General features: G+C 45.7%; 1 protein-coding gene across 3 annotated transcripts in view; it reads right to left on the bottom strand.

Moving 5' to 3' along the window:
- Positions 1–24645, bottom strand: part of golga2 (golgin A2) — a 104432-nt gene that overhangs the window by 6623 nt on the left and 73164 nt on the right. For all 3 annotated transcript variants that reach the window (XM_072488706.1, XM_072488708.1, XM_072488709.1), the window contains 7 exons: positions 24088–24187; positions 23248–23342; positions 13431–13536; positions 10296–10378; positions 6502–6604; positions 5257–5363; positions 3254–3413 (listed from right to left, as the gene is read on the bottom strand). In XM_072488706.1, coding sequence (XP_072344807.1) covers positions 3254–3413; positions 5257–5363; positions 6502–6604; positions 10296–10378; positions 13431–13536; positions 23248–23342; positions 24088–24187 — 754 coding nt within the window. The remainder of the gene's footprint in view (positions 1–3253; positions 3414–5256; positions 5364–6501; positions 6605–10295; positions 10379–13430; positions 13537–23247; positions 23343–24087; positions 24188–24645) is intronic.

The following is a 24645-nucleotide window of genomic DNA, read 5'->3' as shown; positions in this document are numbered from 1 at the left end:
GGCCAATCCACCTACCCTGCACATCTTTTGGGTTGTGGGGGCAAAGCCCACGCAAACACGGGGAGAATGTGCAAACTCCACACGGACAGTGACCCAGAGCCGGGATCGAACCTGGGACCTCGGCGCTGTGAGACAGCAGTGCTAATCCACTGCACCTCCGTGCTGCCTGTTTTATAGTTACATAAAGGGAAAGCGTGGTCAGGAGCAATATTCGCTAAAGACTGAAAGTGGGGATATTGTCAATGACTATGGGGAAATGGCAGACATGTTGAATAGATACTTTGCCTCTGTATTTAGGTTAACGTCCAACAGGTTTGTCTCAAACACTAGCTTTCGGAGCACTGCTCCTAAAGCTAGTGTTTGAAACAAACCTGTTGGACTTTAACCTGGTGTTGTAAGACTTCTTACTGTGCTCACCCCAGTCCAACGCTGGCATCTCCACATCTGTATTTAGGGGAGGACAGCTTCCCGGATCTCCCGAGGACATTAATGGTGGTTCGGGGACAGGGACAAAATAGAATTAACGCAAGCAAAACATCGATGATTCATGGAACTAAAAGAGTGGAAAATCCCCAGGAACTGACTGTTTCCATCAGAGGATGTTAAATAAGTAAGGGAGCACATTGTAAATGCCCTAACTATAATCTTTTAGAGTTGCCTAGATTCAGGAGTCATCCCTCTGGATTGGGAAATTGTTCATGTCACTCCGCTTTTTAAAGGGTGAAAGAGGAAAACCAGGGAATTACAGACCAGTTAGCCCAACTGTTGGGACCTATAATCAAAGATTGGGAAACTGAACACCTCAAACATTTTCAGTTAATCAGAGAGTCACCGTGGGTTAATGGCCGGTAGGTAGGTCATGCCTCACAAACCTCATTGCATTTTATGAACAGGTGACTATGGTAGTGGACAGGGAATATCTATGGAGGTTGTTTATATGGACGTCCATAAAGCATTTGATAAAGTTCCAGATAAGAAAGACGTTAACTAAGGCCAAAGCCCACGGAATGGAGGGCAAATTACTGACATGGCTGGGAAATTGATTGAATGGCAGGTGACAGAAAGAGGAATAATGGGTAGATACTCAAATTGGCAGGATGTGACTGGTGGTGTCCCAAAGGGGTCTGTGTGAGGCCCTCAATTGTTTACATTATTCATTAAGACTTGGATAATGGCACTGAAAGCCATATATTCAAATCTGCTGATGACACAAAGTTGGGTGACATTGTAGACACTGTAGATGACAGCATAAAATTACAAAGAAATATTGATAAGACTAGGTGAATGGGAGGAGGAGCTGGAGGAGGAGATCGAGGAAGGTCTGTGGGCTCCTCGTGTGCCAGGCTCAGCCTGATACAATTTAAGGTGGTCCACAGAGCACACTTGACGGGGGCGAGGTTGAGTAGGTTCTTTGGGGTAGAGGACAGATGTGGAAGGTGCTCAGGGAGCCCAGCGAACAACATTCATATGTTTTGGTCATGCCCGGCACTGGAGGGGGTCTGGAGAGGAGTGGCGGGAGCAATATCTCAGGTGGTGAAAGTCCGGGTCAAGCCAAGCTGGGGGCTAGCAATATCTGGAGTAGTGGACGAACCGGGAGTGCAGGAGGCGAAAGAGGCCGGCATTCTGGCCTTTGCGTCCCTAGTAGCCCGGCGAAGGATCTTGCTAATGTGGAAGGAGGCGAAGCCCCCCAGCATGGAGGCCTGGATAAATGATATGGCTGGGTTCATAAAGTTGGAGGGGATTAAGTTCGCCTTGAGGGGGTCTGCGCAGGGGTTCTACAGGCGGTGGCAACCGTTCCTAGACTATCTCGCGGAGCCAACCTGGGGGGGGGGGGGGGGGGGGGGGAGACGGGCTGCCTGGGAGCAAGAGATAACATGAAGGGTTGGGGAAACTGGCACTTACGGGTGAGGGCCAGTGTACAAAGCTGTGTAAATATATCATTTTGCCATGTATATATCTTGCTCTGCGCGATTTCTCTTTTTTTTTGTTACGAGGGGGGGGGGGTTATTGTTTGTAAGGGAGAAAAATTGTGTTAATAAACTTTAATAAATATATTTTTTTAAAAAGATAAGAGTAGGCGAATGGGCAAAATTGGTGGCAGATGGATTTCAATAGAAGCATAGAATTTACAATGCAGGAGGCCATTCGGCCCATCGAGTCTGCACTGGCTCTTTGAAAGAGCACCCTACCTAAGCCCACACCTCCACCCTATCCCCATAACCCAGTAACCCCACCCAACACTAAGGGCAATTTTGGACACTAAGGGCAATTTAGCATGGCCAATCCACCTAACCTGCACATCTTTGGAATGTGGGAGGAAACCGGAGCACCCGGAGGAAACCCAGGCACACACGGGGAGGATGTGCAGACTCCACATAGACAGTGACCCAAGCCGGGAATCGAACCTGGGACCCTGGAGTTGTGAAGCAATTGTGCTAACCACCATGCTACCCGTGTGAGGTTATCCATTTTGGACCAAAAAAAAAAAAAGATAGATCAGGGTACTTTCCAGATGGCGTGAAGCCAAATTCAGTGGATGACCAAAGCGACCTGGGGTTCAGATGCATAGATCTTTATAAATGCCATGAACAAGTTCAGAAAGTAATCAAGAAGGCTGGCCTTTATATCTATTCAAGCGATGTGGGGTATAAGGTCACAGGAACTATGTTGCAGCTTTACAAAACTCTGGTTGGACCCCACTTGGAGTCACTGAGATCTGTGCACCACACCAGAGGAAGGATATGTTGGCCTGGGAGAGAGTGCAACAAAGGTTTACAAGAATGATACCTGAACTTCAGGGGTTAAGTTATGAGGTGAGATTCTACAAATTAGGCCTGTATTCGCTTGAATTTAGAAGATTACGGGGTGATGTCATCCAAGCGTTCAAGATATTAACAGGAAAAGACAGGGTAGATAAAGATAAACTGTTTCCACTGGTTGGAGATTCTAGAACTAGAGGGCATAGTCTAAACATTAGGGCCAGACCATTCAGGAGATGTTCTAGGGAGCACTTCTACACACAAAGGGTGGAGGAGGTTTGGAATCGCTTCCACAAATGGAAACTGATGCTAGATCAGTTGCTAATTTTAAATCTAAGATACATTTTTGTTAAGCAAAGGTATTAAGGGATTTGGGCCAAAGGCAAGTATATGGAGTTAGGTCACAGATCAGCCATGACCACACTGAATGGTGGGGAGGGCGAAAGGGGCCTAATGGCCTACTCTGTTCCTAGAATTACTTAAAAATGACAAACCTTCGATATTTGACACCAGGTCTTCTTCTAGTACATCCTGTCGCATTTCAGGTGTTAATGGCATCTTCGAATCTCTGATGAAACGAACATATCTATCGTACCACTTCTTCCTCTCACCCGCCAACTCCAGCGAAAGCTCCTGTAGTTCTCCCAATTTTTTCTGAAAAGATAGTTAACACCTCATGGTTATACTAAATAATCAAGGGTTAAGCTATTGGGAGGAGTAAATAAATACAATAACTATCACAAGATAAAAAGTATTCGGGAAACTAATGGGGCTAAAGACCGATAAGTCCCTTGGGCCTGATGGGCTGCATCCTGGGATATTGAAAGAAAGTCACGACAGAGATGCACTGGTAGTAATATTCCCAGAATTTTGGAAAAGTTCCAGGGGATAGGAAAACTGCCACTGTCACACCCTTATCCAGAAAAAGGGAGAAAAAAACCCACGGGTAATTATAGGCCTGTTAGCTTAACATCCGTCATTGGGAAAACATTAAGAACCCATTATAAAAGGAGGTAATAGTAAAGAATTTAGAAATAAGTCTTGCTTAAACTATACAAGGCACTAATTTTTAAAAGCATAAATTTAATTACCCAATTCTTTTTATTTTCCAAATAAGAGCCAATTTAGCGTGGCCAATTCACCTACCCAACACATCTTTGGGTTGTGGGGGTGACACCCCACAGACACAGGGAGAATGTGCAAACTCCACACGGACAGTGATCCGGGGCTGGGATTGAACCCGGGCCCTTGGCGCTGTGAAGTAGCAGTGCTAACCACTGCGCCGCCGTGTTGCCACTAAAGGCACTAACTTCAGGAAGCAAAGTATCGTACACACCCCTGTCTGCACCAATGGTGCTGAGGTGGGGATGGTGAACAGCTTCAAATTCCTGGGTGTGCACATCAACAATCTGTCCTGGTCCACCCACGTTGACGCTACAACAAGGAAAGCACAACAGCGCCTATACTTTCTCAGGCAACAAAGGAAATTCGGCATGTCCACATTGACTCTTCCCAAATTTTACAGATGCACCATACAAAGCATCCTATCTGGCTGCATCACAGCCTGGTATGGCAACTACTCGGCCCAAGACCATAAGAAACTGCAGAGAGTCGTGAACACAGCCCAGTCCAACATGCAAACCTGCCTCCCATCCATTGACATGGTCTACACCTTCCGCTGCCTTAGGAAAGCGGGCAGCATAATCAAAGACCCCTCCCACCCGGGTTATGCTCTCTTCCAACTTTTTCCATCGGGCAGGAGATACAAAAATCTGAGAACACGCATGAACAGACTCAAAAACAGCTTCTGCCCCGCTGTTACCAGACTCCTGAAAGACCATCTTATGGACTCAACTGATCTCTTCACACCTATTCTCTACTGAGTAGTACTGTTTGTTCACCCGATGCATGTGCCTACGTATTTACATTGTGTATTTATGCACGCCCTATGCCTTTCCATGTATGGAACGATCTACCGGACTGTACGCAGAGCAATACTTCTCACTCTACCTCGGAAGACGCTGACAATAAACCAAATTCAATTCAATTTGAGGCAGCTTTGCGCAATGACCACATCTCCACTGATATTAATTCAGCACCTTCAAGGGGCAGCACGGTGGCGCAGTGGTTAGCATTGCTGCCTCACGACACCGAGGCCCCAGGCTCGATCCCGGCTCCGGAGTTTTGCGTGGGTTTCGCCCCCACAACCCAAAGATGTGCAGGGTAGGTGGATTGGCCACGATAAGGCCTCCTTCTACACTGTAAATTCTATGAAATTACCCCATAATTGGAAAAAAAAATGAATTGGGCACTCAATTTTTTTTTTTGTTGAAATTCAGCACCTTAAGACGACTAGACTCAGCAATATCTTGCAGTCACGTCCCCCCCACCACCTCTTAACAGATATGAGAGAAGCTTGGACTGTTTTAAGAGAAAGAGTGACAGAGATAAGCATCTTAAAAGGGCAGACATTCGGCAGCATAGGGACCACAATTACCCGGAGCTTCTCCTTATCCTGAGCCAGTTTGCAGATGTACTCTTCTTTCACCATGTGCCTCTGCTTGAGTATTGCTCTCTGTTTTTGGTAGAGTTCAATGTATTCACCTAGAGGCAAAGGATAAACAAAATCAGACCATCTTATTTCATTGGAAAGGAACATTCAAGCCTATCCACAACCACAGTCACTTCCAGCAAAAGGGGAAGGAACAGCTGGAAGGAAAGACAATTGCAAGACTTTGGGGCACAGAACAAGCGAATGGATAGCTTTTTCAAAGACCTGGCATGCTGATAAAGGACTAAATGGTCTCTTTCTGCACTGTATCATTTGAGCAACCTTCTGTGAACTAAGTCTGGGCCATATAAAGTTTTTAAAATGCCACTGAACCTGAACAAGGTTTCAGCTATGCCACAGCTGCTACCTTGGCCCCTAGCCCAAAGATTTGTCCACGTTAAGCTGGTTACCTTATTGTTGCTCAACATTTTTCAAAAGAGATCTTCCGCTCAAGATGTGCCAAAGAAACATTGACCAGCAGGGAGTCAATATCAAATAGCAATTCTGCTCGATCCAGAACTCCCAGCCCTGTCCCATTCTCCATGGCTGCTACCAGCACTTAACAGTGCTGGACTGAGCAATAACAAGACCAATTAGAACAAACAAGCTGCTCTTTTGCAAGAAAGAAGCTAGTTTATCGCATCCAAAAGGTACTCCTCAAATGACTTGTTCCATTGATAAAACATGAAGCGTTTAAATACAAAGGATTTTGCAGACTTAACTATAATACAAATTAACAGGTATTGCAGACTTAACTATAATACAAATTAGAAATTCATCACAGCACTTTCCTCAATGGCCGAGTTAGTCAATCTTGCCAGGTTTAGCAGTGCAGGTGAGAGGGGTCATGGGGTGAGAGACAATCAATCTTAGAATTTCCATTCCGAGTTGCGATAGAACAACTTGATGAAGACAGCACAGGATCAGGCTTGGTGGTGCCATCAGTCATGAAGAAAATGGCCTTCAATCACTACTTAAGCTTTTTCAAAAAGGAGATGGTGGGAGACAGAGAGAGAGAATCAGGGGCATTAGGGCTGGGGGGGGGGGGGGGGTGCAAGTGAGATGGGAAGTTGTGTATGATAAAACAAACTATAATTTTAACAGCAAGGTCTCTCATCGGTCGGAGATAGCTCACAGAATATAACGTGGTATTGTAGAAGGCAGAGATTTTTCTCCAATAAGATCACATACCTATTGTATCTGTCTCCCCAGATAACTGTGTGCAATAATGCTCCAGCTGCCCCAACTTATTTTTCAGATCAACCTTTTCCTCCAACAGGTTTGCTAATTGTTCCTATTAACAAAAACAAAGAAGCATGAGCATTGCGATCGAACAAAAAAAAACACGAGTGACCAGAAGAACAGTTGATACCGGCGCAAACAAAGTGACATACGGTTACATCAAAACATTAACCCGTTATTTCTTTCTGCAGATGCTGACAGACCAGCAATGCCTGAATATTAAAAATCTTACCCTTGTATTCAAATCCCCCCCCCGCCTTGTCCCACCCCCAACTCAACTCTGTATACCCAGGCCTTCAACTTCAAGAGATCCCAGTTCTCTTTCAATTCCGGCCATAGTTGATTTTCTTCACTCAGCCAATGGCTGTTGTGCCTTCAGCTCTGGTTCAAGCTCTGAAGTTCCGTACCCAAAACCTATTGGGCCTCTCTATCCATCTCTCCTGCCTTGGGTCTCGTCTGGACCAAGAATGCCAGCATAGACTGGTTTGGCAGAATGGCCTGTTTACGCAGCAGACTCAATGTAAATTGCTGTTTTAAAGCTACATCTTTGTTCAGGTTTTTGGTCATCCATTCCAATATCTCTATCTCTCGGTGTACATGTTTGTTTGATACCACCCGTGAAGCAGCCTTGGAAATTTTACTGCATTACTATGTAAATACAAGTTGTTGCTTCAAAATACCAGTCTTTGCACTTTGTTCGTTTCATCCGTCTCCAGCAACAATCTGAAATTAAGCCCGGCTGTTTGCAAGCTCGTTTTGTTACATTTAGTGTTGAGATGAGCTGCTAATCTCATCCATGCCATCTCGAAGACTGCCTTTACCCACCTGTTTATCACTCGTCTTTGCCTGCACCAATGCACCCTTGCTGGTCTCCCATATTCTACCCTCTACAAACCGTGCCAAAACTCATCCAAACTCTGCTGCCCATGTCTTATCTCACAGCAAGTCATATTCCCTCATCGCCTCTGTGCTCAAAGACCCACACTGGCTCCCAGTCAATATCTTGAAATTCTCAACCTGGTTTTCAAATCCCTTGAGAACCTTGCCCCTCTCTATCTCTGTAAATTCCTCGAACCCCAGAGCCCACAGATACATCTGCATTCCTCCAATTCTGGCCTCTTGTGTATCGCCAATCATAGTTGTTTCACTATTGGAAGCTGTGCCTTCAGTTGTCTTGGCCCCAAAGCTGGGGAATTCCCTCCAGACACCTTTCCGTCTCTCGCTACCTCACTTTCCTCCTTTTAAGGCACTCCTTAAAATCTACCACTTTGACCAAGATTTTGATTGTCTGATCTCATATCTCCGCATGGCTCGATGTCACATTGTTGTATAGTGCTCCTCTGATGCACCGGAGAATGTTTCATTACGTTAAAAGGCGCTGAAGGTGTTGTGTGCATTAATTTGATACTGGCATTTGACACCACCAAAGGCACCCTCGTGTGCCCGAGAAAATAATGTCTCAGTTGGCCACTCGGGTGGTGCAGCACCTTGGAATCATTCACATTAGGAAACAACAATAAAACACAGGACAAAAAGCTGCCTGCTCCGAATACAGAAAACCACTTGAAATTCAATCTGAATTCTTTGTCTCTCTAACAAATTGTATGCCCGGAGGTAATGGGACACCATTACCCAAATACACACCTACAGTATGAACTTACAAATTCGGAGCTCGTCAGCCCCTCGAGCTTTCCCCTTTATTTGATAAGAACATAGCTGATCTGACTGTGGCCTCAACTCTACGTCCCCGTCTATCCTCTATATTAACCTCTCACTCCCTGGTCAATCGAGAAACAAACTCGGATTTAAAAATATTCAACAACCCTGCCTCCACTGCTACCTGGGGGAGAGAATTAAGGAGACTAACACCTCAGAAATACAGAATTCTCCTCGTCGATGGGAGATCCCTTATTTTAAAACTGCGTCCCTTAGTTTGAGTTTCTCCCATAAAGGGAAACGTCCTCTCAACATCCACCCTGTCAGTCCCCTTGGGGTCTTACATGCTTCAATATCGTCTCTCGCTCTTTTAAACTCCAATGGTTACAGGCCCATGAAATACAACTCGGGTGCCAGTGTCTCAGCTCACCTGTTGTACTGAGCTGTGGCTGATCATGTTTCGCTGTTGAAACCAAAGGCCTGCCAATCTTCAACAACAAGCATTTGCTAATCTCAACCCTGAATTAAGTCTGGTTGTTCGTGGGGCATACCACCACCAGAGTGGAGTGTAACTACCCAGCTCTGGGGACACAGGACACAAGTGAAGAGGCAGAGTAACACTACCCGGGTAGCACAGTGGCGAGCACGGTGGCTTCACACCACCAGGGTCCCAGGTTCGATTCTCCACAGGGTCACCGTCTGTGCGGAGTCTGCACGTTCTGCCAGTGTCTGCGTGGGTTTCCTCCCACAGTCCAAAGACGTGCAGGTTAGGTGGATTGCCCATGGTAAATTGCCCTTAGTGTCCAAAAAGGTTGGGAAGGGTTATTGGGTTGCGGAGATGGGGTGGAAGTGAGGGCTTAAGTGGGTCGGTGCGGACTCGATGGGCCGAATGGCCTCCTTCTGCACTGTATGTTCTATGTACCATGTGCTTAAAGGTCCATTTTGTGCCAACCTTTCCAACAGCCACATGAAATAAAAACTTACATTCATGTAGTGCCTTTCACAACCTCAGGATGTCCTAGTGTCTGTTACGCTTCTGAAGTATTTGATTAGCTGCATTCATTGTTGTGATGAAAGAGATGCAGCAGCTATTTGTGCACAGCCAGATCCCAGAACAATGCAATCATGACCATGTGGTCTGTTTCTTGCGACGCTGAGATACACATTTTGGCCAGGGTGTCAGCAAGTCTGTTGTAACTACAGGGTAAATCCACTCATCCTGCACTTTCAGGTGGAGGCCGCACTTTAAGGGTGCGCATAAGAGACGGTAATCACAATACTGTAGTGCCAATTTTCCACCTTGGATCACTTTCAAGCATGTGTGAAATTAATCCTCACGTTACCATCATAATAGGATGGTCAGAGATATGTTTTAGACTATTACCAAAGTAAAACATGGACAAAGGAGAGACATCTTATGCAGGAGAGACAAGCTTACATCAGTATCTGTTACCTTCATTAATAATAATAATAATCTTTATTGTCACAAGTAGGCTGACATTAACACTGCAATGAAGTTACTGTGAAAAGCCCCTACTCACCACATTCCGGCGCCTGTTCGGGTACACAGAGGGAGAATTCAGAATGTCCAATTCACCTAACAAGCACGTCTTTCGAGGCTTGTGGGAGGAAACCGGAGCACCCGGAGGAAACCCACGCAGACACGGAGAGAACGTGCTGACTCCGCACAGACAGTGACCCAAGCCGGGAATCGAAAATGGGATCCTGGCGCTGTGAAGCAACAGTGCTAACCACTGTTCTACTGTGCAGCCCGTGTGCTACCGTGTCATGTCCTTTAGGGAAGGAAATCTGCTTCCTTACCTGGTCTGGCCCGGCCCACTTGTGACTCCTGGCTCACTGCAATGTATCAACTGCCCTCTGAAATGGCCTAGCAAGCTGCTCAGTTAAAAGGCAATTAGGGATAGGAAACAAATGCTTGTCTTGTCAGTGACTCCCACTTCCCATGAAAGAATTAAAAAATTAATAAAAGATGCAAAAAATACGAACTACTACGTCCTTCAAAGTTGTTGTAAAATGGGTGCATGAGAGTTTGCACCAAAGGGGAAATAAAATCTCCACTTACTCACCTGCAACTTGTCCATCGTAGTTTTCAAGGTGTCGTACAGATTTGTTGGTACTGTGTCTGCATCATTTTCTGCTCCCGTAGCTCCTGAGACGACAAATAAAAGTTACGAAAAACCCTACAAAAGAAATATTACTCTCATACTGACGGCACAAGCTAGTACAACAGACAAGTTATGTGAAAATAAATTTTAGTTCAATGAAAGCTTTAATTTACAGCTTCCAGAGTTTTGGGGCAGGATACAATTCTCACAGAGGAGGGTCCAATGTTAGGCAACTACAAAGAAACCACAATTCACTGGCCAATAAAGGCGTTCAAAAGGGGAAAGGATACAGAGCAGGACAGTTGGGTATTTTAAAAGTTGATGGCAAGATTTTGAAGAACAGGGGATTGAGTGTTCCCCATAATCTTACGGCACAAGAGGTCATTTCACCCATTGTATCCGGCTCTTTCAAAGAACCAGAGAACAGTCCCCTCCTTTACACCTTCCCTGCAAATTTCACTTTTAAAAGTACTTATCCAATTTTATTTTTTTGAAAACTCACTATTAATCAGTTTCCGCCACCCTTCTTGATAAGGCACTCTAAATAACAACTTACTTTTTAAAAATTCTAATTTCCCGTTTTTTCTTTTGTCTCTACATTTGTGGTGGATCTGATGGTTATTGGTGACTATGTAATTTATTGTACTATACGTTCTTGCATGCCATTCTCCCCATTGCAGCGAGAGCGAACTCGTCTTCCTTCAATGTTATAGGTCATTGGTGTGATTTTTTAAAAGTTTACTTTGTGGAGGTCAGAAATGCAGTCATGTTGCACAAAACACCTCTTTTACAGTCAGGCCCGAAAAACATGTGGCGATCCCAGATATCTGTGGTAGGGAAAGCCTCGCTGAAATATCCAGCCATGGATCAACGCTGATGCCTCTGAGCCAGGAGATTGAGGGTTCAAAATCCCACTCCAAGGCTGGAGTACAAATATAAAGACTGATGTTCCAATCCCGCACTGAGGGAGCACCGCACTGTCAGAGGCAACATTAACCAGAGACCTCACCTGCGTGTTAAATAGCCCATGGCCATTATGTTGTAGAACAGCAGGGGAGTTAACACCCGTGTCCTGGCCAACATTTACCCTTCAATCAAAGTGACACAAACAGATGATCAAATTGCTACCTGTGACAACCTGCTGCATGAAAAATTGGCTGCTGTGTTTCCCATGTTTTAATTAAGAGCTTAATTGACTGTAAACCTCTTCAGAACGTCCTGAGATTGTAAGAGGGGCTATATAAATGCATGCCATTTTTAAAGTCACATACAAATTGTCTATACAATGAAATATTATTATAGTAATATATAGTATTAACATATAATAGGTTTTAAAAATAGATGGTATTAACTATCCCATGCCTTCATGTCAGATTATTCAGCAGATAATACCAACACAAGAAATCAAATCACTATTTCATTTCTGTAAAATCTATTCCAGACAAAAAAAAAGTCACATTTGATTAGAGAATGCCAAGCTACTAACTGTATTCGGGATATCAAGAGGGTGATCTTCCAGCTACATTCATAGGGATAATTTTTGTCATCTAATATTTGTCACCATTTAAAAACTGTAACACGAGCGCAGGGAGAAGAGACTCTACATTCCTATACAATACTCAACCTGATCAACCAGAGGGCCAAATTCGGAATCACTGCACCAAACTCCGCTAACCAGCAGCATTACAGATAATGACGTGTGCTCAAAATGATTCACATACTCTACTGCTGTGGTAGTCGTGTTCCTTCTATTATATAGTGGGTGGCACGGTAGCACAGTGGTTAGCACTGTTGCTTCACAGCGCCAGGGTCCCGGGTTCAATTCCCGCCTGGGTCATGTTATATTCCTTGTCTTTTTCTCCAAGATAGCCAGATATGTTGACAAAGAATATAAAACTAAGAAGTTTAAATCAAAACTAATTTATTTTACACTACTTAACTTGATTAGGTTTGCACACTTTGCTGAACAAACAATAAAATAATAGTATTGAATCTGTGATACAGTAATTAATAATCTCTCTAATTTATAAACTACACTAACTCAGCCTCACACTATCCTTCTACATTGAAATCTCCATCAGCTTCCCCCAGCATGCCGAGAGACGCAGCCTTTTATATGATCACTCATGTGACGCCATCTCGTGCTGATATACATGCAGTCTCTCTTGTTAACTCCTTCCTATACTTGTACTATACATATTATTACAGGTCACTGTCTGTGCTGAGTCTGCATGTTCCCCCCCGTGTCTGCGTGGGTTTCCACCGGGTGCTCCAGTTTCCTCCCACAAGTCCCGAAAGACGTGCTCGTTAAGCGAATTAGACATTCTGAATTCTCCCTCCGTGTACCCGAACAGGCTCAGGAGTGTGGCAACTAGGGGATTTTCACAGTAATGTCATTGCAGAGCTAATGTAAGCCTACTTGTGACAATAATAAAGATTATTATTGTTGGTGAAAAGATATAATACAAACTACAAACCCTCACACAACCATATCTCAGGAATTATTTGGAAGTCACAGCATTCAACTCAGGGACAGGAGAATTGGTGGGATTGAATGGTTTTAGATTACATTGTCGGCGGGACCCCCTGAAGAATCACGCTCTCCCCCCACCCTGCCTTCTGACATGTAAACCAGCATTCAAAAGGGAACTTGAATGATTATGCAGGTTACAGTAGAGTAGTTTACAATGGATGTTGGTTTTCAATCGTCCTGTCCATCATATTTTTAGTGCAGAATCTATGGAAGTCTCACCTTCTCTACATGACACTGCTGTTGCTCTGGTGTGGATAGCCCCCAATTATAAACACAATGCAGTGTTGCCACCATCTGAATTTACCTATGGAGTATACGAGTACATTACACAAATTCCACTTATTTCAGACATTCTGGAGAATCATTTCCATTGTGCTACCTAATTTCTCCTTTGTGTAATTATCAGGTCACCCTCTTGCCGGAAATTTGCAGCATAAAAGGTAACAAGACCCTGTATAGTTGTAGCAAATTCATAATCCAAAGCGTCAGACCACTGAGAACTGAAATAAAGCAATTTAAGTGGAAAATAACGAAGAGAATAACTCTGATCTGTTCTTGCTCACCCATTAGAGATGACATTTGTGGTGGTAGTGCCTGCTGTTGCTGATCCTGGTCCAAGCTTTGCAATGTTAGTTGATCTTGGTTTAGTGCTACATTCTGCGATTCAGCCTGAAGAATGGAAGGAAGGGAATTTCAAAGAAAGATACCAGGTCACTGGTGGACAACCATCTAAATCACTCAGGGTCAGACAGCTCTGTTTCAGTTTTACAAGATTAAACAAAAGACAACACAATAAGTGGTAGAGATTGTATTCGCAATCATTGCTGTAGATATCGCCTTAATCCAGGGGTTTACACCCCGGCAGTACTGCAACACAAATTTGAGTGGGAGATGGGGTGCGTGTGTGTGAAAAGAGGGAGATATTCACTGATCAGGGCACTGCTTCATTCCATTTTCACAGGTTAGAATGTGAGGAGCTTTCTTAACAGCAGCAAATGCAGCTACGTCCCATTCTCAAGTACACCATTCTCACCCCACAACTCCTCTTTGGAGTTGCTGGAATGCAACAGGAATGGGCTACTACACCCAACATGCATGTGCCCTTTCTCACCTACCAGCCTATTCTCACTATATCTCTCAACCCCCTTCTTTTACTCAAAAAGCACTGAACCTTAAATCAACTTATAATTATAGCCATCTTCCTTGATATTTTGAGTAAAATCTAAAAATACTCATCTAGACTAGTTTAAGCATGTTGGAAATTTTTTAAAAGATGGATAGCATGTTTTCACATGGTTATTTGTTAGTGAGGCGCTCATAACGTAGTGTTTAAGAACACTCACACATGGTACAAAAAAAACCATGAAGTTTGGGATGTTCTACCCATTCCTCCAGATCTACCAACGAAGTCATCGTGATCAAGAATTGCACCCTAAACCTTTCCAGTTGCTGATCCACCCATTGTAATTTTCCATGTATTCCATTTGTTTGTTAAATTCGGTCAGCAGAGATTAGTGGCAGGTTAGAAGATTGGACAGAAGTAAAAAATAGTCAACGACACGGGGGAAATTTCAGTAGCGATGGTCTGGGAAGCACTGAAGGCGGTGGTTAGAGGGGAGTTGATCTCGATATGGGCCCATAGGGAGAAAGTGGGCAGGGCAGAGACGGATCGACTGGTAAAGGAGATACTACAGATCGATAGGAGGTATGCGGGAGACCTGAGAGGCAGGGCTTTTAAAGGAACGGTGGAGGCTCCAGGCGGAGTTCGGCTTGTTAACCACAGGGAGGGCGGTGGAGCAGCTGAGAAAGGCGAGTGGGGCGATCTAGCAGTATGGAGAGGTGGTCAGCAGAATGCTTGCACAGCAGTTTAGAAAGAGGGGAGGCAGCTAGGGAAAGTAAATGACGGAGGTGGGCACCTGGTTGGAGATTCAGCAGGGGTGAATAAGGCGATTAGGGATTTCTACAGTAGGCTGTATAGGTCGGAACCCCCTACGGGGCCGGAGGGGATGAGGCACTTCTTGGAGGGGCTGAATTTCCCAAAGGTGGACAGGGAGCCCCGATCGGGGTGGAAGAGATAGTGAAGGCTATGCAGTTGGGTAAAGCCCCGGAGCCGGACAGGTACCCAGTGGAGTTTTATAAAACATTCTCTGGGATATTGGGGCCGGTGTTGATGAGGATGTTCAATGAGGCAAGGGAAAGAGCGGTGCTACCCCCGACGATGTCACAATTTCGCTGATTCTGAAGCGGGACAAGAACCCGGAGCTATGTGGGTCCTACAGGCCGCTATCCCTGTTGAATGTGGATGCCAAATTGCTGGCCAAAATTTTGTCCTCCAGGATTGAGGATCGTGTTCCGGACGTTATTGGGGAGGTCCAGACGGGGTTTGTTAAGGGTAGGCAGTTGGTGGCCAATGTAAATGGTTGCTAAACGTGATCATGATGCTCCCGGAAGGTAGGGAGGTGGAGGTAGTGATCGCAATGGATGCAGAAAAGGCTTTTGATCGGGTAGAATGGGATTATCTGTTGGAGCTGCTGGGACTGTTCGGATTTGGGCAGGGCTTTATTGACTGGGTCAGGTTGCTGTGTCAGGCTCCTGTGGCAAGCGTACGGGCGAATAGGACAACATCAGACTATTTTAGACTGCACCGGGGGACGAGGCAGGGATGCCCCCTCTCCCCACTGTTTTTCGGCTAGCTATAGAGCCGTTGGCAATTGTTCAGAGAGCCTCAAGGGGCTGGAAGGGGCTGGTCCGGGGAGGTGGAGCACAGAGTCTCGCTCTATGCAGACGACCTGCTTCTGTATGTATCGGACCCAAAGAGGGGATGGAAGAAATCATGACGGGAATTTGGCCGGTTTTCGGGGTATAAGCTAAATATGGGGAAAAGTGAGATGTTTGCAGTCCAGGCGAGGGGGCAGGAGAGGTGATTGGGGGAGCTGCCGTTTATATTAGTAGGGAGAAGCTTTTGATACCTAGGCATTCAAGTGGCGTGGGAATGGGACCGGCTGCATAAAATAAACCTGGCCCGACTAGTGGGCCAAATGAAGGATGATTTTCAGAGGTGGGACGCGCTCCTGTTGTCACTGGCTGGGAGGGTGCAGACGGTGAAGATTCCGGTCCTCCCGAGATTCCGGTTTGTATTTGAGTGTCTCCCCATCTTTATTCCACGGTCCATTTTTAAACAGGTCAACAAAGTGATCACTGGCTTCGTTTGGGCGGGCAAGACCCCACGAATAAGGATGGTAATGCTTGAGCGGAGACGGGGACAGGGCGGGCTGGCACTGCCACATTTTAGTAACTATTACTGAGCGGCGAATATAGCCATGATCAGGAAGTGGGTGGTGGGGGAGGGGTCGGCATGGGAGCGTATGGAGGTGGGCTTCATGCATGTCTAGGGGCGTTGGCAACTGCGCCTCTGCCATTCCCGCCGGCACGGTACCCCACCAGCCCCGTGGTGGTGGCAACCCTGAGAGTCTGGGGGCAATGGAGGAGGCATGTGGTAGCAGAGGGAGCATCGGTCTGGTCCCCAATCTGTAATAATCACCGGTTTGCCCTGGGAAGTATGGATGGGGGGTTCCGGATATGATGGAGAGCAGAGATGGAGAGGATGGGGTGTATGTTTATAGAGGGGAGCTTTCCGAGTATGATGGCGCTGGAGGAGAAGTTTGGGTTGGCGAGGGGAAACAAATTCAGGTACCTGCAGATGCGAGTCTTTCTACGTAAACAGGTGTCAACCTTCCCGCTCCTACCGCTAAGGGGGATTCAGGACAGGGTAGTTTCTAGAGGGTGGGTAGGAGAAGGGAGCGTCTGACATTTACAAGGAACTTATGGGGTCAGAGAGCCGCAGACAGAGGAGCTGCCGACCGAGGAGCTGAAGCGCAAGTGGGAGGAGGAGCTGGGAGGAGAGGATGGTCTATGGGTGGACACGTTGAGTAGAGTCAACACGTCAGCAACATGTGCCAGGCTTAGTCTGATACAATTCAAGGTCGTTCAATTCAAGGTCGTTCATCGGGCTCATATGACAGCGGCCCGGATGAGCAGATTCTTTGGGGTGGAAGACAGGTGTGCAAAATGTGTGGGAGGGCCAGCAAACCATGTCCACATGTTCTGGGCATGTCCGAAGCTTAGGGGATTTTGGCAGGGGTTTGCAGATGTCATGTCCATGGTGTTAAAAACAAGGGTGGCACTGAGTCCAGAGGTGGCGATTTTCTGGGTGTCGGAAGACCCGGGAATCCAGGAGAAAGAGGCAGACGTTCTGGCCTTTGCTTCCCTGATAGCCCGGAGACGGATACTATTAGCTTGGAGGGACTCAAAGCCCCTGAAGTCGCTAGCTTTCTCTGTTTGGAGAAAATCAAGTTCGCCTTGAGGGTCACGGTTAGGGTTCGCCCGGAGGTGGCAACCGTTCATCGACTTCTTCGCGGAAAATTAATCGTCAGCAGAAGGGGAGGGGTTATTTTAGCTTAGAGTAGGGGGTTAATAAAGGTGGGACCTGTAAGGGAGGGAGATGGCTTTTGCACTATGTTTATAGCTTCATGTACATTATTTATTTTGTTGTTGCTATATTACCAAAAATACCTCAATAAAATGTTTATTAAAAAAATAGTAGTAAAAAATAACAATGATTGACCAAGAAAAATGCGGAATTAAAGTGAGCGAAAGCTAGCTAGAAATATAAATACGGACATGTGAGGTGAGGTTCTACAGGTATTTAAGAAAAGTGATATGAACTTTAGTCCTCTGGAGAGGGAGTCTTGTAGCCATCTGGAATGGCCACTTACAACCAGGTAGAGAAACTTGCAAAGCCTAGTGGGTAAAATGGACAAGCCAAGACTCAGGCAGGCACAGAGCCTGAAATGCATATTTGCAAGCAAGAAGTCCAGACGGTATCGAAACTTCGACCAATTAGTATTGTAATGGGGCAGATTAGCATTTGATGGCCCATCTTCACCAAGATGTGGAGATGCCGGCGTTGGACTGGGGCGAGCACAGTAAGAAGTCTTACAACACCAGGTTAAAATCCAACAGGTTTGTTTCAAACACTAGCTTTCGGAGCACTGCTCCTTCCTCAGGCGAATGAAGAGGCATGTTCCAGAAACATATATATAGCCAAATTCAAAGATGCAAGACAATGCTTAGAATGCGAGCATTTGCTGTTAATTAAGTGTTTACATATCCAGACATAGGGGTAACCCCAGGTTAAAGAGGTGTGAATTATCTCAAGCCAGGACAGTTGGTAGGATTTCGCAAGCCCAGGCCAGATGGTGGGGGATGAATGTAATGCGACATGAATCCCAGGTCCCGGTTGAGGCCGCACTCATGTGCGCGGAACTTGGCTATAAGTTTCTGCTCGGCGATTCTGCATTGTCGCGCGTCATGAAGGCCGCCTTGGAGAACGCTTACCCAGAGATCAGAGGCTGAATGCCCTTGACGGCTGAAGTGTTCCCCGACTGGAAGGGAACATTCCTGCCTGGTGATTGTCGCGCGATGTCAGTTCGTTCGTTGTCGCAGCGTCTGCATGGTCTCGCCAATGTACTCCGGTTCGGGACATCCTTTCCTGCAGCGTATGAGGTAGACAACGTTGGCCGAGTCGCATACCTGGTGGGAGGTGTTCTCACGTGTAATGGTGGTATCCATGTTGATGATCTGGCACGTCTTGCAGAGATTGCCATGGCAGGGTTGTGTGGTGTCGTGGTCGCTGTTCTGAAGGCAGGGTAGTTTGCTGCAAACAATGGTTTGTTTGAGGTTGCGCCCTTGTTTGAAGGCAAGTAGTGGGGGTGTAGGGATGACCTTGGTAAGATGTTCATCTTCATTGATGACGTGTTGAAGGCTGCGAAGATGGTGTCGTAGTTTCTCCGCTCCGGGAAAGTATTGGATGACAAAGGGTACTCCGTCGGTTGTGTCCAGTGTTCGTCTTCAGAGGAGGTTGGTGCGGTTTTTACTGTGGCACATTGGAACTGTCGATCGATGAGTTGAGTACCATATCCTGTTTGTACAAGGGCATCTTTCAGCATCTGTAGGAGTCCGATGGTGGGATGGAACTTATTGATGTCATCGTGTAGTCGTTTCAGTGATTCTTCGCCGTGGGTCCAAAGGGAAAAAAATGTCATCGATGTATCTGGTCTATAACGTCAGTTCAAGGTCCTGTGCAGCGAGGAGGTCTTGTTCAAACTTGTGCATGAAGATGTTGGCATATTGAGGTGCAAATTTGGTCCCCATGGCTGTTCCATGCGTCTGGATGAAGAACTTGTTGTCGAAGGTGAAGACGTTGTGATCCAGAACGAAGCGGATGAGTTGCAGAATTGCGCCTGGAGATTGGCAGTTGTTGGTGTTGAGTACTGAGGCTGTTGCAGCAATGCCGTCGTCACGGGGGATGCTGGTGTAGAGTGCCGAGACGCCCATTGTGACGAGGAATGTTCCTGGTTCAACTGGTCCATGGGTGCTGAGTTTCTGTCGGAAGTCCGCCGTGTCGCGACAGAAGCTGGGCGTACCTTGTACGATGGGTTTCAAGATGCCCTCAATGTAGCCAGAGAGGTTCTCACACAGGGTCCCATTGCCTGAAACGATAGGACGGCCTGGTGTGTTGGCCTTGTGTATTTTCGGGAGGCAGTAGAGATCTCCAATGCGGGGAGCACGTGGGATGAGAGCACGTAGGGTGCTCTGAAGGTCTGGATCGAAGGTCTTAATCAGTCTGTTGAGTTAGCGGGTGTGTTCATAGGTTGGATCTGCGGGTAACTGTCTGTAGTGTTCCTGGTTGTTGAGTTGTCAGTATACTTCTTTGCAGTAGTCCGTTCTGTTCAGTATGACGGTGGCTCCTCCTTTGTCTGCTGGTTTGATGACGATATTGCGGTTGGTCTGGAGAGCAGCGGATGGCATTGCGTTGTGCTTGGGTGACTTTTGTGGCTGCCTTGTGAACGCGACTGATGAATCTGGCATTAACACGACTCCTGACGGCTTGAGCATACATGTCAAGTCTAGGGCAGTGGCCTTCTGGAGGGGTCCCATTCGACTCTTTCCTCTTCGGTTGCCGCACCGTAGATCTCTCGGCCTGCTGTTCCGGTTCATTCGTAGTCTCCTTGGGTTCGCTGTCGGCCTCTTGGGGTCAGTGGAAGAATTCCCGGAGCCTCATTCGCCTGATGAATTCCTCCGTCTGCCGCGAGACTGATGGGGTCCATTTTGGTGGTGGTGCAGAAATTGAGCCCTCTGCTGAGGACTTCGATTTAGTCTGGTTGAAGGGTGTAGTCCGACAAGTTGACAATAGATTTCCCTGTATTGTTTACTACTGTGGTACCAGGGAGGCTTGGTTGCTGCTGGTGATGCCGAGTTTCTCAAGCTTCTTGTTCTTGGTGTGCATATAGGTGGCATAGTATCGTTGTCTCATCTGTTTGGCGGTGTTCCGCAGCTGGTCTGCTGCGTTCTGGGGTTACTCCTATGTCTGAATATGTAAACACTTAATTAACTGCAAATGCTCGCATTCTAAGCATTGTCTTGCATCTTTGAATTTGTCTATATATATCTTCACCAAAACAAAGGACTGGTGCTCGAGCAACCGGTACAGTCCCAGACATTTCGGCGCCACTCCCTGCTCAAGGGAAACGCAAATAACGGGGTCAGTGACAGCTTGGGACACGCCCAGCCACCCAGATCCCCGCCCACTTATTGGTTAGGAATCGAATGGAGTGATCAAGGATCACCCAATTAGTGGGGCCCAAACTGAAGGACCGCACAAAAGAGCGCGAAAACCCCCAAGTTTAAGAAGAGTTCGCCATATGTTCGTTCTCTCTTGGAATTAGTACCCCGGTCACGGCCATCTCCAAATGCAGCAACACCAGAAGCAAGTACAAGTTCAACGCTCGCTACCAGACGGATGAGCCCAGCTGAGCAGCAGTTACTCCTTCGGACTCGATAGATCCAGAATCGAACAGCGGCCACTGTTTCTCTGACCTACGCCGGGTGCCCGAAGTTAAGTACAGGTTGTCTTAGCTGATAGGTTAACTAGTAGCGTTTATGTTGCATGACTAATTGTGTGTAAATAAAGTACCCTTGACCTTGAACTAACTAACTGGTGTTTGGCTCTTTGATTGATAGCCGGATGAAACTTGTGGTGGTATCATTTGATACCTGGCAACTCTAAGCATTAGGACCTAGATAACATAGAAAGAAGGGCAAATTCACTGCTTGCCATAATTGGGATAGAGCCACAGGAAAAGAGCAAAGAAAAGAAAAGGCAACAGTCTGGTGAATTAATAAATGGAAAATAAGGAAATGGTGGATGAATTGAACAGATATTTTGCATCTGTCTTTAGTGCAGAAGACTCAAATAACATAAATGCTTGTAAATCGAAAGGCAAAAGGAAGAAAGGAATTTAAAACAATTAAAATCACCAAAGAAAATTATTATAACTAGAGGTTGAAGTCTCCACGATGGCCTTCAACCGAGGGTCCTAAAATAAGTGATTGTTGAGATACCAGATACATTGGCTTCAACTTTCAAAAATTCATTAGATTCTAGAAAAGTCAAAGCAGATCAGAAAATAGCGAATGTAACTTAACTCCGAAGACAGAAAGCAGGAAATGATGGGGCAGTTCACCAAACGTCCATCATAGGGAAAACGTTTGAATTCTATGACAGAAATTATAGCAGTGCTTTGAGATTGAGAGTCAGCTGGCAGAGTCAACAGAGTTTTGAGAAAGAGAAATCACGGTTGCCTAATGGTCTTAAGAGGAAGGAACAAGCAACATGGATAAAAACTTGTGGATGCGCTGTTCTTAGATTTCCAGAGACATTTGACAATGTGCCACATCAGAGTTTATTACACAAAATAAGAGATCGTGGTGTGGGGGTTACTTGTTAGCATAGATAGATTGATTGGCTAACAGGAAAGAGGGCAGCAGTGTGGTGGCTCAGTGGAAAGCACTGCTGTCGCACAGCGCCGAGGATCCGGGTTTGATGCCGGCCGCAGGTCACAAGTCCCGAGTTTGCACATTCTCCCCATGTCTGTGTGGGTCTCACCCCCACAACCCAAAGATGAGTAGGGTGGTGGATTGGAATTTAAAAAATTTTTTTTTAAGAAAGCTAACAGGAAACATAGTAGGCACAAATGGGTCATTTTCGAGTTGACAAGATGCAATGAGTGGAGTTCCACAGGGACCGGTGCTGGGGCCTCAACTATTCACAATCTATATCAATGACTTGGTGAAGAGACTGAATGTATCGTTACAAATTTACCAATGACACCAAGATCTCTAAAGGGAGGTAGTGAAGTGAGTGGGCAGATATTTTGCAGATGCAGTATTATGTGGGAAAATGTGAACTCGCATGGAAAATAGAAAAGCAGTATGCCATTTAAGTTGACAGACTGCAGATCTCGGTGGTAGAGAGATCAGGGTATCTTGGTACACAAATGACAAGATGTTAGTATGCAGATACAGCAATTAGGAAAGCAATTGGAATGGTGTCATTTATTGCATGGGGAATGGAAGATAAAAGTAGGAAAGTTGTGCTACAGTTGTACAGGACATTAATGAGGTCAAATCTAGGAGTAGTGTACAGTTTTGGTCTCCTTATTTAAGGACATGCATAATTGCATTAGCAGCGCACAGCAGGTTTGCGCGACTGATTCCTGGGATAAAGGGCTTTATCTTACAAGGAAAGGCTGGGCCTGTACCCATTGGACGTTAGAATGAGAGATGATTTGATTGAAACATATAAAATCCTGAGGGGACAGGATGCGGAGGATGTTCCCCCTTACGGGGGAGACAGTTTATAAATAAGAGGTCACCCATTTAACACAGCGATGAAGAGAAATTCTTTTTCAGAGGGTCATCATGAGTCTGTAGAATTCTCTTCCCTTTGCCAGAGAGCAGTGGAGGTAGGCATCATTGAATATTTTTAAGGCGGAGTTAGATAGAGATAATCTAAGGGTGTATGGAGGTGGGCAGGCAAGTAGGAAGAACAACCACATCAGTCCCGATCTTATCAAATAGCAAAGAAGCCTCGAGGGGCCAAATGGCCACCGCCTGCTCCTAACATTTGATGGTATGGGATTCGGTTGGGTTGCCTCCCAGACAATTTACTCGGTTAAACCTTTTGTATCCTGTGATAATATTCAGCCCCTCTAATCTCTTCCAGTTAGATCATGTATGTTTCAGGCTGGACATCAGGCGACAAACAAAACCAGCATCTGAGGGAGGTCACTCCAACTCTTCTTTCTTCCTGGTCACAAAGTCCTTGTCTTCAAATATTTTCCAAAGCAGTGCGGCCGGTCTAACGATACAACAGCATGGGAGAGATCGAACCTACATCCTTTACTCGGAGATTCCGCCTGCTGATACTCAAGCTCAACATTTTATGATGTTCTTATATTGTCCTAAAAGCATTCTTACCATTTCCTCTTTACTTTCCAGTTCTGCTGGTATTGTAACATGATTGGTCTTCTGATTTCCATGCTTGGAAATTAGATGATCTTCCAACATATCATCTGCTGGCACAAAGTTAAAAATTAACCAACTTCAGCAGGAACCTGCTGAACCCAGGAACAATAAACCCATAGATGACAATCACCCTTTTTAATAAAATTACTGTTTTGTTTTTTAAAAAAAATATAACTCAGGCCTTGCTCAAAATAACATGAATTTAAAAAAATATAATGGAACAGCAGTAACTCCAGAATTTCTTCAGAGTCTGGTACCTGGAATATTTGCTCAATGACAATAATAATATTCTAATAATCTTTATTGTCACAAGTAGGCTTACATTAACACTGCAATGAAGTTACTGTGAAAATTCCCTAGTCGCCACACTCCAGCACCTGTTCGGGTACACGGAGGGAGAATTCAGAACGTCCAATTCACCTAACAAGCACGTCTTCTTGGACTTATGGGAGGAAACCGGAGCATCCGGAGGAAACCCACGCAGACATGGGGAGAACGTGCAGACTCCACACAGACAGTGACCCAAGCGGGAATCAAACCTGGGACCCTGGTGCTGTGAAGCAACAGGGCTAACCACTGTGCTACTGTGTCGCCCTATCTTGAGAGTTTTGAGGTTTCAACACATAAACAAGTTCACACTATAAGCAAACCGAGGGGGCTTGTGTGGCGACTTGGTTGGGAGTCCCCAGGCTTTGGTGGATGGAACGATTTAGAATTTCAAAATCATCTGGAGACAAAGTGTAAGAGACATCATTTTAGAAGTGGCTAAAAATGAAGCTCAGGTTCCCGCACCTTCCCCAAGCTGTGAACTGATCTTGCTCAAGTCCGCTGATAGTTTACTGATCATAGACCTCAATCCTGTGTTTTCATCGTTCAACCGTTCCAATTGCTCCTGTGGATGGACACATTTCATTATTAAAAAGGTAACTGCGGATACAGACTCCCGAATCATGGCCTCCTATCCCCGTGCTACCTCTTACACCTTTAGATGTCTAAACTGGCTGAGATGTACAATCATTTCCATTCTTCAAACATTAGGTGCCATTTATTAAATCCAGCAGAGTCTTGTGTAAATTGGCAGCATCAAATCCTGAAACAGACCTTGAAAGTCAGGCAGTGGCTGTTCATTGCCCCTTTGGCACACTGTTAATTCAAGAGCCACTTTCTTGCTTTTACATTTTCCGCATCTTAAATGGCCACCCATTTTGTCACGATTCATTCTCTCTCAATTGTTCTAAAATGCCACTAAGTGTTGAATGCAGTAAATCTGGCATTACAGATGGAAAATCATGGGGACCGTGCTCACAATGCCCCACCCAGTATGTATTCCCAGCGGCTCCTTGCTAGCAG

This window comes from Scyliorhinus torazame, chromosome 22 (assembly GCF_047496885.1).
Source record: "Scyliorhinus torazame isolate Kashiwa2021f chromosome 22, sScyTor2.1, whole genome shotgun sequence".
Taxonomy (NCBI): Eukaryota; Metazoa; Chordata; class Chondrichthyes; order Carcharhiniformes; family Scyliorhinidae; genus Scyliorhinus; species Scyliorhinus torazame.
Note: the sequence above shows the minus strand (reverse complement) of the source record. Positions and strands in the feature narration are given on the sequence as shown.